At 51.2% G+C, this 14680-nt stretch overlaps 1 protein-coding gene across 10 annotated transcripts in view; it reads left to right on the forward strand.

Moving 5' to 3' along the window:
* WNK2 (WNK lysine deficient protein kinase 2) overlaps window positions 1-14680 on the forward strand; it is a 113805-nt gene that overhangs the window by 63108 nt on the left and 36017 nt on the right. For 9 of the 10 annotated variants that reach the window (XM_084797172.1, XM_084797174.1, XM_084797175.1 and 6 more), the window contains exons 8-13: window positions 1152-1446; window positions 4923-5122; window positions 8314-8469; window positions 8962-9153; window positions 10313-10852; window positions 14218-14517. In XM_084797172.1, coding sequence (XP_084653298.1) covers window positions 1152-1446; window positions 4923-5122; window positions 8314-8469; window positions 8962-9153; window positions 10313-10852; window positions 14218-14517 — 1683 coding nt within the window. The remainder of the gene's footprint in view (window positions 1-1151; window positions 1447-4922; window positions 5123-8313; window positions 8470-8961; window positions 9154-10312; window positions 10853-14217; window positions 14518-14680) is intronic. The other variant, XM_084797173.1, reaches the window with a different exon arrangement.

The raw sequence follows: 14680 nt of genomic DNA on the forward strand, positions 1-14680 counted from the left end.
CCTGGATTTGCCCCAGTGCGAGCTCCCGTGTCACTCTGCACGTCCTTGTCCTTTCGTGAGCATGTCCAGGCAGTTCTGGCTCATCCTCCTTGTTCTCCTGCCCAGCCCTGAGCCACTAAGCCAGTGGCAGCTCTGGTTTCCTACGGCCTCTCAGGATTGTGGACGTTGTTTCTGGACCCTTAGGATAGATGCCGCTCACAAGGACATGTTATCTGCATGGTCTTGCACACGAGCTGTCCACGTGCCTCTGGGTTCATGGCTATTTCACTGATAGCTCAGGAACCCAGCCATGCCAGGGGTACATTCCACATGTGAGAGGAGCCTGGCTGCCCCACACAGCCACTGCCCTCCAGTTCTGCTGCCCACCTCGTATTCTTTCCTCTGTGTTGCCTAGTTCTCACACTAGGGCACCCTCATATCCCTACCCTGCAGTGTTCTAGCCAGCAGCCCACACACTCAGTCTCTTTTAAAATTTGTTTATTTTTCTTGTTGGGCCTGGTGGCACACACCTTTAATCCTAGCTCTCAGGAGGCAGAGGCAGGCAGATCCTCAAGACCAGCCTAGTCTATATCATGAGTTCCAGGCCAGCTAGGGATTCACAGTGAAACCGTGTCTTTTTTTTTTTTTTTTTTTAAAGGACTGCTGAAGAGATGGTTCAGAGGTTAAGAGCACTGGCTGCTCTTCCAAAGGTCCTGAGTTCAATTCCCAGCAACCACATCATGGATCACAACCATCTATAATGAAATCTTGTGCCCACTTCTGTCCTGTGCATGTACATGCAGACATGTACATGCATATTATGTATGTAGGTGTACATACATAATAAATGAATCTTAAAAAAAAAAGAAATCTATTTCTTTTAAAAAAGATTTGAGTTGGGCATGGTAGTGCACACCTTTGATCCCAGTATTCTGGGAGGCAGAGGCAGGCAGATCTCTGTGAGTTCGAGGCCAGCCTGGTCTATAAAAGTGAGTCCAGGACAGCCAAGGCTACACAAAGAAACCCTGTTTCAAAAAACAAAAAAAAAAAAAAAAGACTTACTCATTTTTAGTGTGTGTGTACTGGGGACAGGGTAGTATATATGGATGTGTAAGGAATGCATACAGGAATGCTGATCCTCAAGACACTTGACCATGTGTCTCCCTTCGCAGATTGATTCTGGATTTTTCCATGAGAGTGATGTGAAGATTGTGGCCAAGTCCATCCGTGACCGAGTGGCACTCATTCAATGGAGGCGGGAGAGGATCTGGCCTGCACTACAGTCTCAGGAGCCAAAGGACTCGGGCAGCCCTGACAAGGCCAAGGGTCTGCCAGCAGGTCCCCTGCAGGTCCAGGTGACCTACCATGCACAGAGTGGGCAGCCTGGACAGCCAGAACCCGAGGAGCCTGAGGCCGACCAGCACCTCCTGCCCCCTACCTTGCCTGCTAGCGTTACCTCCTTAGCCTGTGAGTACATGGAATGGGGTCACCATGGCCAGCTGTGTCCTTTCTCTCATGCACAACCAGCTTCAGGACAAAGCAAAATAGTCCTCATCTTTTATTACAATGCTCTGTGAGAAAGGCAGGTACCCAGGGAGCTGCTGCCTCAGTCTGTGGTGAGCTCCTGAGTGTCCTCAGGTAGCTGGGTCATTGCTTCCAGATGTAGGTGGCTCCCTAAAGCTTTGGCTAGCTTTCGGTCTCCTGTTCCAAGCTCACTTCCTGCTAGCCACCTTGTGCCAGGGCACAGGGTGATCCTTTACGGGTGCATGTCCTGGGGTGATAGGGCTAACAGATGGTCCCAGTGCTAGGACACATGGGTCCTGATTCCCGAGCCAGCCCAGGCTTGTTCCCTGTCTGCCCTGCAGGGTATGGGTGACAGTTTCAGGGAAAGGACTGAGTTTTCCCTGCATTCCCCAGTGACCATGACTAGGGACTTAAGGCGTGCTGGAGTCCCAACTTCTCAGGTCAGATGTCCTTGACCTAGTAGGTCTGAGGGAGCCAGCTCCACCTTGGCTCCACATTGGTAATCTGTGGACTGGCAGCTAGTTCTTTATTCTCCGAGAGGAGCAATCCTGGCCTTATGGAGGGATACAAAGGCCAAGTGAGGTGCCGTTACCCAGTCTTTGGATGGGATGGCTGTGCAATGGACCAAGTGGTAGCTGTGTTTATCACTGGGATTGTCTGTCTCTCTCTGCTACTGTCTTCAGAAACCTCTGAGAGCATTTGTCCATTTTCTTTTCCTTTCTTTCCTTCTTTCTTTCTTCTTTCTTTCTTTCTTTCTTTCTTTCTTTCTTTCGTTTTTGGTTTTTTGAGACGGTTTCTCTGTGTATCCTTGGCTGTCCTGGACTTGCTTTGTAGACCAGGCTGGCCTCGAACTCAGAGACTCACCTGCCTCTGCCTCCCGAATGCAGGGATTAAAGGCATGTGCCACCACTGTCTGGTACATTTGTCCAGTTTCAAGGTGTTGTTCCTCTTGAGGTGGATTGGATGCGGGCTTCATCAGAGACCACCCTGAGAGGATCCAGCAGTTTTTCAGGAGAGGCAGTCAGTGTCCTGTTTGCCTTCCATGTCTTCAGGAGAGGCAGTCAGTGTCCTGTTTGCCTTCCATGTCTGAAATCTCAGCAGTGAGCTGAAACAGGAGACACAGCTTTGCCTACTCTGTGAACTAGCCTGGAACAGACCAGTTGAGCCCAGTGACCTGCCCAGACCAATATTTGAGGTTGTTCATGTGGAAAGACTGAAACCCTGTTTATTTAATATGCAACTCCTTCATTCATGACTCAAATAGCATCCAAGACAACTACTTACATACAAATGAGCGGCTGTCACTTTGAAGTACTTTGCCCACTGTTTACTCCCCTCCAAGCTGAGCTCTGCATGTTGTACTCTGAAGAGACCCAGTTTGGGACCTAGAAACAATGCCCCACTTGTGGTAGATGCTGAAGGTCTTGGTGACCCAAGATGAGAAAATCCCATGGAGATGGAGAGAAGGCAATGAGTTCATGTCAGCTATAGGAACTCGCTGCCGACAGCGTCCCTTCCTATGTGACTCAGGACACCTATGTGCTAAATGACAGAGGCCATGGTTGGCGTCTCACAGGGCTTTTGCTCGCTTACTGTATTTTCTTTAAATATATGGCACGGTCATATTTTTCAGAGTTTTAAACCCTTAAGGGTTTACAGAAAAGTCACTTGTCCTCCCAGAGGCAACAAATGCTGAGAGTCTTTTGAATTGCCTTCCAGAGATAATCTACCTGTGTCATTCCTATGTGGACACACACACGCGCACACGCTCTCTCTCTCTCTCTCTCTCTCTCTCTCTCTCTCTCTCTCTCTCTCTCTATATATATATATATATATATATATATACACACACATATATGTATGTATGTATGTACAAGTGAATACCCAATGTGCATCCTCTTACATGCAGAGAATCCATTCATGTAAACACATACACATCATACTGACACCTGTACACACATAGATGGGTGTACATGCATTCACACACACACAGATGAGAACATGTGTGCACCTCCACACATGGGAATACACATGTGGACATGCATGCATGAGTATACTTGCTGCCTGGGGGTGGTGCCCCACCTTTAACCCCAGCACTCGGGAGCCAGAGGCAGGCAGATCTCTGAGTTTGAGGCCAGCCTAATCTACAGAGTGAGTTTCAGGGCAGCCAGGGCTACACACAGAAACCCTGTTTCAAATAAACAAATAAACAAAACATACTCATATATGCTTCCATATGTGATATGAAGATTATGCGAACACATGCATGCACACCTTTATCCCCTTTCCTCATCAATGACAGCACCCTCAAATGCCCTTCTGCATGCTGCTGTGGGCTTTTTGTTTTCTTTTTCTCACCTGGCTGCAAGGGTTCTGCAGTGGCTGACTGGTCTGTGCTTCAAAGGTGACAAGCATGCCTGAGCAGAACCTGCACTTAACGGGATCACGAACATACACTGTGTTGGGCGGTACCACATCAGCTTTCATGATTCTTCCACGAGCAGCCCCGACCAAACTGAGCAGGAGGCTTCTGCTGCCTCAACACTTACGCTGAGGACTGTGACAACACAACTAATTTTGGGGGTGGTAACTATCTCCAAGTGAAATTTTAATTACACAAGTAATTATACAAATCACTTGCAATGTTTAAAGTGTCACACACACGGCTGGAGTTGTGCCTCTTGAATCTTGTTAGCCTGAGGGCCACCTTCCTCTCCCTACCTCCCTCTCCCACTCTGTTCTCTCCCCCTCCCTTTCCTTCCTGTCTGTCAAGGTAGAAATGGTCATTCTAATGAGCAGTTGGCTCATTAAAAACCAGAGCTGCTTGTCTAATTGGTTTTGCCCAATTAAACTTCAGCATTCCTTATGTCTTCCTAGGTTAAAATCACTCTTTGGAAAAATTGTTAGTGCAGAGCCAGCAAGACTTCCCCCTCACTTGGCTTGGATTATCAGTGGCTAGAGTACTCACTCAAAATGCAGCCCCCTTGTGAAAATAGCTTGGTGTTTTGGTGGCAAATTGTAAAGTCTGTGGGTTTTGGAATCCGGAAGCAATAACCTCAAAGTGCTGTTTCACATGGGTTTTTGGTTTTCATTCTTTACTGGCTGGCCATGTAGGCAGGCTGCCTTGTCAAGTACCATCAAAGCAGGTCAGTCTCAACACCCGGGTACCAGAGTGGGCAGGAAGTGACAGGGGCTGCTTCCAGTGGGCTAACGAGCCTTGCCTACCCTGGCATCAGACCATGTTGCGGAGGGGGGGGGGGCGCGCAGGTGACAGTTTTAAACAGCATTCATGAAAACAAGCCAGACTTAGTTCTGCAGAAGGAAGCAGTCCAGGAACAAGCCACTATGCTTGCCTGCAATGCTGGGGATGTGGCGTTTGGAGATGTCCACGCTAAGTCGTCCTTTTGTGTCTTCCCCAGCGGACAGCACCTTCGACAGTGGCCAGGGCTCCACCGTGTACTCCGACTCGCAGAGCAGCCAGCAGAGCATGGTGCTCAGCTCCCTTGTGGACCCGGCTCCAGGCCCAGCCTCGTGTATATGCAGCCCGCCCGTGAGTGAGGGGCCTGGCCTGACCCACAGCCTGCCTGCCCTAGGGGCCTTCCAGCAGCAGGCCACTGTGGTAAGTTTGGGAGTCACTGCTGCTCTGTCCTCTTGGCCTCTTGTCTAGGCTATGCTAAGCATGGTCAGCGTTAGAGTGGCCTATAGTTGGCTCCTGGCCACATTTCCCCTGAGAGACTTCAGGATGAAGTCCATGGAGAGCCGCCTTCGCCAAGAGCTGCAGGACTGCAGGCTGGAGCCTTACATGTGAGGAAGCCCTGGGTAAAGACTGTGGAGTGTCTGGGAACAGACCTCAGGGTACCCATGGCTTGGGGGAGCTATGATAGAACCAACCAGCCTTGTCCTGAGGGTGTCCCCAATACCACACAGGTGCGTGATGCCGGCACACTGGCATCTTTCCTAGTCTGTCCTGGAGATGACAACAGGAATATATCATTTATGATAATGGTGCTTTGGATTTTTATCACCACCCAGCCTTCTAGGGAATATCCAAGACCCCCTGGCATGTCCCTCAGCTAGAGGCAGCTGCTGAAAGTTAGGGTAGACAAAAATGGGTTTGAAAGGGAGGGGCACATTTTCAGTATTTGTAGAAGGCAAGAGGTTGTGAGAACCCTGATACGGGGTGTGTGAGATCTTGCAAGTGGATGATGGAGAGGTCAAGCAGGGTATTTATTTTACTTTATGTCTGTGTGTATGGTATATGCAGGTATACACACCCCTTCATGTACACATGGAGACCGGAGTCTGGGGTCATGAGTCTGTACCTTATTCTTTCAGACAGGGTCTCTCAGTGAACTTGGAGCTCCCTGGCTGGCCAGTAGGCTGGCCCACCTCCCTGCACTGTGTGCTTTGTCACACTTTTCCTTTTACCTGGGATCCAAACTCAAGTCCTATGCTTGCATGGCAAACACTATAATTTTAGTCTTTTTTCTTTTTCTTCTTTTTTCTTTTTTGGTTTTTCAAGACAGGGTTTCTCTTGTAAGCCTGGCTGTTTTGGGTTCTTGTAGACCAGGCTGGCCTCAAACTCACCGAGATCTGCTTGCCTCTGCCTCCTAAATAGTGGGATTAAAAGCGTGCACCACCATGCCCAGCTTTAGCTTTTTCCCTAAACATTGAAGAAAAATGCTTGTTTCATAGTCCAAAGAGCCTGTGACCTGGGTGGCGGAGCTTAGTCCTCAAGAGGGTGATTTAGGCCCGGTGGATAGGATCTATCTTCCTTGGTAACTGGGAGCTTCCCCGTACCTGTTGTGTTGGTGGCCCCTGCTGTCACACAGCCTTGGGCTGCTGTGGTGGCTTCTTGGCACTGGCTAAATGCTGGTGCTGTGGTCTCTGTCTTCTGCACACACAAGCTCTCTTCCCCTGTGTCTTCATAGAGTTGAACCGTTCTAAAGGCCCAACAGGCCTTTTGGAAAAGCAATTAATGCCATGGATCATGTCTGCCTCTGCTTCCCTGAGCCCCAGAATTTGCTGTAATGTGCACCTTTGCAATTTTATTCATTTTACAAAATGAAATGAGTTTTGATTTTAAATGGCCGGAAGACCTCATGTGAGAGGACTTGGCAGCCCCAATGGCTTGTTCTTACAAGGCTGAGGCTCAGCCCTAACTGAGCCAGAATGTCCTGCCTGCCTCTCTCATGCCTTCCCGTCATGGTTAGGGCTGCCTTGGGCCGTGGAGTGTACTAGCTGCACTAGTCTTTATCAGGCCCCTGCTGTCCTACGCATCTTCATTGATTTAGCCAACCTCATCCCTCAACATGTAAGTCAGGAGACTGAGCAGGGAGATTACATCTGTAAATGCAGGGCCAGAGCCCTTTGTCCTCTCTTCCTCGACTCCTGACATAAAGACAACATAAACAAAAGGGATGGCCTATGGTGGCTACATCCCGACTTTCTGGTATTTCCTGAAGAAGGCTGCTATGGTGGATGTGCCTCTGGGGTCCAAAGGGGAAACAGACAGGGATGATCAAGAGGAGGAGGAAGAGGAGGAGGAGGAGGAGGGAAGAGGCCGATGGAAAGGGATGGTCTCCTAGTGGAAGACCATCAGGAACAAGGGGCCACTAGGCCCTGCCTGAGCTCCTGAACCATGTACAGTGGTCCAGCTGGTGAGTGGACAGTCTGTCCTGGCATGGTCTAGTTGGGGCCAACTCATCTGTCTCTGGTTTTAGGTAAATCCATCTTTCAAGACCTGATCCCAAACACACCTACTCCCCCACATTCTTGCATAAAGCACCAGGTAAAAGGAAGCAAGGGTGTGTTGCCCCTGTGCCACCCAGGAACATCCTAGAGAAGTCTGCTGGAGAGCAGTGGACAGCAGTCCCTTCTCCGAATACTGAACCCTGTTCAGATATGCTTCCCCATGCCTCTTCTATTGCCAATGCCCCAACTTGGGAAGTAAATCCCAGGTAGCCAGAGATTTTCCCATAAGTACTACAGGCTTTGTCTCTGTGCATTGAAAATGCTTAGAGAGCGAAACAGTAACACGGGACTGTAGAGGGACCTGGGTTTAACTCCAAGCACCCACATGGTGACCATAGCAACCAGCACCCACATGATGTAACTCTAGTACCATGGGATCTGATGCCTGCTTCTGGCCTCCTTAGGTACCACGCATGCATGTGATACACAGACATACATGCAGGCAAAACACCATACACATATAAAAAAAAACACCCACAGAATCAGAATATTGTCAGGGTAGCAATAATTCTGATTTCCTCTTCTTTTGCTGGCTGCATGGACCAGTGCCCTCCCTACGTGTGGCCCCCGATTTTTTCCCTTTGTGGCCAAGTCTCAGAAGACCTCTACTTGCCAAGGGCCTCACTGTGCTAGTTTTGTTCCCATGCTTGTGTGTCCTGGTGCCTTCCCAGCAGCTGCAAGCTATATGTTCCTATGTCTCTATAGTGTGAACTATCCAGATGGACTCATCCTTTATAGTCTGACTTATCTCTGTAATGAGCATCCCACAGCCTATATCCTAAGGAGTCTGTCTCCATGGCGCTGAAAAACCTCTGTGATGATCTTTTTACATGGCTGTGTAATACTCCATATAGCTTATTTTCTAGAACATCCCCTGGGTGGGCGCTGTGGCCGCATGTGGCTTTTCAGTATTGTTGATGACGTGGTAGGGCTACCACATCAGGCTTCTGTGGAGTCACCTTCATGGGAACAAGGTTCCTGTTGGGGACGGGGCTGGGCACAGGGATAAGAAGGGTTAAGAGTAGTTGCTGAATGTAGCCTCCACCTCCTCTGCAGCCTGGCTTGTCAGTGGGCCCTGTGCCACCCCCTGCCCGCCCTCCACTCCTCCAGCAGCATTTTCCAGAACCTTCCATGAGCTTCGCCCCTGTGCTGCCACCACCCAGCACCCCTGTGCCCACGGGCCCAAGCCAGCCAGCACCCCCAGTCCAGCAGGTAAGTGTGACACTTCATTTTATCCCCTTAAATTGTCCCCTTATGGGGGATAGTCCTAAAGCTAAAGCCTCTGTGTGTGTGTGTGTGTGTGTGTGTGTGTGTGTGTGTGTGTGTGTGTTGGAGTGTGTGTTTCAGGTCTGTAGTAACACTAGGCCTATTCATGGAGAACTCTGATTAGTCAGAATGTTTTTATAAACTGGCTTCAGACAAGCAAGAGTTTGGAGGTCTGTGCGTGTTTGTGTAAGTGGCATGTAGATGTATGTTGTGAACATAGTTCACTGTGTATGTTAGTGCTGTGTGTGAAAGCATGCAATCTTGAAGTTATGCAGGTGTGTATATGCAAGTGATGTGGCTGTGTGTGTGTAAATCTGAGTATGTATGTGGGAGTGTATGTGTATGTATGTGAGTGAGTGCGAGCATATGAGCATGCGTCTAAGAAGGTCGCTGGATTTCTTTTGTGTCTGAGCACAAGGCTTCCTTTTCTTCCTCCAGCCTCTTCCAATGGCTCAACCACCTACCCTGCCACAGGTCCTGGCCCCACAGCCCATGGCCACTGTCCAGCCAGTGGCCTCTCATTTGCCTCCATACCTGGCTCCAACCTCCCAGGTAGTGGCCCCTGCTCAGCTGAAGCCCCTCCAGATGCCACAGCCACCTCTGCAACCTCTTGCTCAAGTCCCTCCGCAGGTACCTCTGGCCCATAGCCTGCTCACCTGGGGTGGGTTACCAGGACATGGGTTGGTGCACTCATGTCACCAGGGGTTGCTGGCTAGCGAGGTAGGCTTAGCAGCATGGTGTCATACCATGTGTATTGTCTCATGGTTCAGGGCTGCTCCTGTGACTAGCAGAGCAGGGCAGGGACCCTGGGGACCGCCTCTTTTGTCTAGCTTCCCTCTCTCTTCACCTTCTCTTTACCCCGGCAAGCAGTCTTCTCAGACTGAGATGCACTGGATGTGAGTGTGTGTGAGGTCCCTCAAGGAGTGAGTGAGGCAGCTGCCATCCCATTATTACTGGATTGCCATCCCGGATGGGAAAAGGGTTAGTCCAAGCCAAGAACAAAGCTCTCCCTGTGAGCACTGAGTGGGTGCAGAAAGCAGCCTGCTTGCTTTGGGATAATTGTCCTGCAAAGCGCTGAGAAGTCAGCTAAGGGCGACTCCTTAGAGGTGCATCTGGCGCTGCAGGTGGCATTTCGCTGTTTGTCATTTGCAGCACAGTAGATCTGTGCCCTCACAGTTGAATGGAAATGTAGTTAACATGATACTTGTAAGCAAGCGGAAAAGAGCACTGCTTAGGGAGATAGCTGTCAAGGCCAAAGTGTTGAACCCACCACATCAGGTACTACCTAACCCCGAGAGAACAAATAGAAGGTCCTGGGCTGTCTGCTCTTTAGAAGTCGAATACACAGGGAGAGGCGTTACTGACCTATCAAAGAAGGTTATACCGAGAACCGCCCCCCCAAGGGGTGACTTCTGTGGAGTTCACAGGAAGAGACTTCAGGCTGATGAGACACTAGGTGACTGGGCCAGCCAGGTAGCTTACCAAATGAAAGTGCACTGAAGCTCCAGAGCCCTGTTCTCTGATTCCATGTGTGAGCACTCCTGACTCCCTTAGAGGAGCCACCAGCTGGCCCCTTGGGGATTTGGGCACATGGGTCCCTCCATGCTGGGGCCAGGGGGTATCTAACAGGCAGGTCCCCTGTTCTGCTTGAACATGTTTATAATGCTTTACAGTGACTTACTAGGGTGACCTCGTCACGAGCAGCTGCTCAGGAGGCTGAGCCACGTCCCCCTGATGCTGCAGGCCCCCAGATGGCAGCCTGACTAACATGCTGCTGTACCTTTTTCAGATGCCTCAGATGCCTGTGGTTCCCCCCATCACTCCGTTGGCAGGACTCGATGGCCTCCCTCAGCCCCTCACTGACCTGCCAGCGGCAAACGTGGCCCCTGTGCCACCACCTCAGTATTTCTCACCTGCTGTGATCTTGCCAAGCCTCACAACGCCCCTGCCCACCTCCCCAGCCCTGCCTCTGCAGGCCGTCAAGCTGCCCCATCCCCCTGGTGCACCCCTGGCTGTGCCCTGCCAGACCATCGTGCCAAATGCACCAGCTGCTATCCCCCTGCTGGCTGTGGCCCCGCAGGGTGTGGCTGCACTGTCCATCCATCCAGCAGTGGCCCAGATCCCAGCCCAGATCCCAGCTCAGCCTGTGTACCCAGCAGCCTTCCCACAGATGGCACCTGCAGACATCCCGCCCTCACCCCACCACACGGTGCAGAGCTTACGGGCCACCCCTCCACAGCTGGCCTCACCCGTGCCTCCTCAGCCTGTCCAGCCCAGTGTCATCCATCTACCTGAGCAGGCTGCTCCAACTGCTGCCTCAGGGACCCAGGTAATCCACCTGCCAGGGTGGACTTACCACTTAGTGCCTGGAGACTCTCAAGGCCAGGTTCAAGATATTCTTGAGCTGTTCACAAGGCCATGGCTCCTGTTAGTACCTGAACTCAAGGACATGTAGAGCCAGGCAGGAAGGCAGTTCTGTCCTATGGCTAACCACCACTCCCTCCCTTGTTTTTTAGATTGGCTGTTTTGCCTACCTCTATGTATCTATACTATCTGTATGCTTGCCTAGGATTGTCAAAGGGCGTCAAATTCCCTGGAGCTGGAGTTATCATTATCACCATGGAGGTGCTAGGGAATCAAACCCAGGTCTCCTGTGAGAGCAACAAGTGCTTTTAACCTCTAAGCCATCTCTCCACCCGCAGTTAACCTTTCTTATGAGGAGAATGTTGGAGAGAGAGGCCTGAGCCAGTGTGGGCAGCTGCTGCCTCCTCGGGAGCCGTGAGCGTGAGGATGGCTGAGGTGCTTGTTCCACGCCCCTTCCTTGCCACTGCTTTGTGGTTGAGCATTCCCCCACCCTCGTGCCAGTGCTGCCAGTCCTACTGGCTTGAGGTAGCCCCTCTGTGGATACCGGGACTTGCATGTACCCCAGGCTAACCCTTTCCAGAACGCAAACCAAGGTGGACCAGGCATGCCTTGTTTTTAACAAAATCTCAAACACCTCCTGATTTTACCAATAAAGACTCTGAAGTCGGATGTTGGGGTGAAAGCCTGCTAGCTCAGAGAGGCAGAGAGAGAGCACCCAGCTGACCTTCCTATGCAGCTGACATCCCAAGAGAAGGAAACCTCCCTCCCCACAGATGTCTTAAAAACAAACTGAATGTCCCTCCCTCCTTCTTCCTGTGTGTCATCTCTATCCATCCTCCTGACTTCCTCTTCCTCTCTATGGTTTTTTCCTTCTCTTCACTCCCTGTCAACTGGTTTCTTGCTTCGCCTCTTGATTTATGGTTGATTTTATTTAATTCAAGCAGAAAGCTCTTGGATTAAAAGTGCGTGCTAGGGCCGAGCCACACCACAACTAGAAACAGGTTTTTCCAGTAAACAACACAATCTTGGGGGTTCACAGTGTGATCAAATATCCTGCAACAGTTCCTATTTGAGCAGAGAGGAAACAAAGCAGAGAGCAGTAAGGAGGTCTAGGGACACTGGGCTGTCCAGTGGAAGATGATTCCTGTGGGACAGGAAGGCGCCCTGGTGTCTGGTGAGGAGTCATATGGTGTGCCAGGTTGACCATGAAGGGAAGATGTTGTGTAGGGATGTGTGTCAGAGCCGGCCATGGAGCTTCACACGCCTGTGCAGGACATTTATGTTTGGAGTTTCTGGTCTATTGTGTTTAAACTCAGGTAAAGGGAAGGAAAAACAGTACCTGGTATAGGTACTCTCTTCACCTGGCAGCACCCCCGCCCCCACCCCCCCACCCCCCTACACACACACACAGAGAGAGAGAGAGAGAGAGAGAGAGAGAGAGAGAGAGAGAGAGAGAGAGAGAGAGAGAGAGAGAGGTGGGGAGAGAGAGACTCTGAGCATCTTCCTACCTGACTCTGACTCTTTCACTCGGCGGGGGCGGGGGCGGGTTCTCCAAACCTGAACTCACCCCAACATTAAACCCGGCGGCTCTGAGGCTGAGGCATGTCCCCTGCCATTTGAACCTCAGGTTCCTGTGATGGGAACCGGCACCTCCTCCTGCCTTTACTGTGAGGGATGAAGGGTACAGGGGGCCACCCTGGAGCCAGGTGCTACATGGCTCAGTTTTCTGCTGCTCAGCCTGGAGCTTCTCACTCAGAGCGTGTACACAAACTTCTCACTGTCTCCTTTCCGGAGGCATTTGTGCTTGGGGATGGCGGTAGGAGTAGTGTTTACTGGCCAGCAGAAAACATTTGTCTAAAACGCCAGTGGGAGGAAATTTGCTGGTCCTGTGTTCTCACTGAGTGAGCTGCTAGTATGAGGTGTCGGTGGCCACTAAGCTCTCTGGTTGCCAGGGGTGAGGCTAAAGCATCAAGGAAGCAGGGTCTGGCGCCAGCTGTGTGTGCGCGGGCGAGGAGGGTCTGGCCTCAGCTGTGTGTTCTGGGCCTTGTTTTCTGCTGCTTGCCTTTCTGGTTGCTACAGACTGGTGGGTTCTTCAACTGGCTGGCTACTAGAGCCTTTTAGAGGTTTATTTTATGCTTAATCTAAAAGAGATTTATTTTTATCTTTAATTATGCGTTTAGGTATGGTCATATATATGGGGAGAGGTGCCCACAGAGGCCAGAGGCATTGTTTCCCTGTAGAGCAGGAGTTACAGGGCAGGAACCCGGAGGCAGGAGCTGATGCAGGGGCCGTGGAGGGGTGCTGCTTACTGCCTTGCTTCCCATGGCTTGCTCAGCCTGCTTTCTTACGGAACCCAGGACCACCAGCCTAGGCCTGGCACGGCCCACTAGTTGAGAAAATCCTCTACAAGAATGCCTACAGCTTCATCCTAGGGAGGCATTTTCTCCACTAAGACTCCCTTCTTTCTAATAACTGTCCAGTCAAGTGTCCAGTATTGTGTCAAGTTCACATAATACTATGCAGGACACTGACTCCCTTCTAAAAAATGTTTTAATTACATTTAGCTTCTAGAAGTTTATTGATGAGCTGGGCTGGCTGCCCACAGACATCCCTTCCAGCAGAAGGGGGCATGTGCCCATGAGAGAAGTAACCTCTGCCGCAGCAGGCGTTGCTAACCAAGTACAGGTCTAAGTGAACGTTGCTGTTCCTTTTCCTGAGAGACAAAAATGACTGAATTTCCAACTTCTCAGCTAACCTGGGGCTGGGGGTGGTGTGTTCTCACACTGAAATGTCTGGACCCTTGTTTTTCTTTCTTTTACTTTCACCCCCCAAAGAGCTATTAGAGAGAAACACTCAGGGGTTGGGGGGGGTGCACGGTGGGGGTGGAGGGTTGAATTAGCCAAAATTCCCGCATCACCTTGTGAGAGATGGCAGGTGTCTGAGCACTCTCAAGGTGCACCTGTGACTAGAAATAGCTACCTCATGCCCCGAACTAGTCCAGAGAAGCGGGATGTCCATGTCCCAGGGAGGTGACCGGAACCCAGCTTAGACACTACGTCTAACTCTGCGCTTATCCTGAAGTCCTAGGAGTCTAGGTCTGTGTCTTCCCACACTGAGGTGTGTAGGAGGCTCATGTCTGCTTACTTCTGCTAAATCCACATTCCAGATACGCTCAAAAACAAAGATTGCCTTTGCAGAACATGTGGATGGGAAAGGGGCGCTCTTTTATCCTGCCAACCCCATGTGCTCATCACTGATGTGTCTGGGCACAGCCTCCTCCACCACTGCCCCCTGGAGCCCAGCCTGCATTCTTATCCCTTGTGCCCCCAGGTCCTGCTGGGCCACCCTCCTTCGTACGCCTCGGATGCCACCGCCGCTGCTCCAGTCTCTGCTGTGTCCTTGCCGCCTGCTGTCCTTTCCCCTCCGCTGCCAGATACTCTGCTGCCTACTGCCCCTGAGCTCCTGCCCAAGCTCCCCAGCTCCCTGGCCCCCGCAGTGGTCGCAGCCCCTCAGAGTGTACCCACCCAGACCTCTACGCTCCTCCCACCAACAAACCCACCTCTGCCTACTGGGTCTGCGGTCGCTGGCCCCTGCCCTGCTGTCCAGCTGATGGTGGAAGTGGCTCAAGAGGTGTGTGCCCTTGTTCTCTGCTCAAGCTGTCTGGGGTCTCAGCTCTAGAGATGAGGGGGCCTTGCAGGAGGTACAGTGTGCTTTGCAACAGCTACTCCAAGCTGCTTGGCCTCTCGCTCTGCTCTGGCCCACTTTAGGAGATGGAACACGAGCTTCAGAAATG

The sequence above is a fragment of the Acomys minous genome (genome assembly GCF_964271855.1).
Source record: "Acomys minous genome assembly, chromosome: 9".
Classification (NCBI taxonomy): Eukaryota; Metazoa; Chordata; class Mammalia; order Rodentia; family Muridae; genus Acomys; species Acomys minous.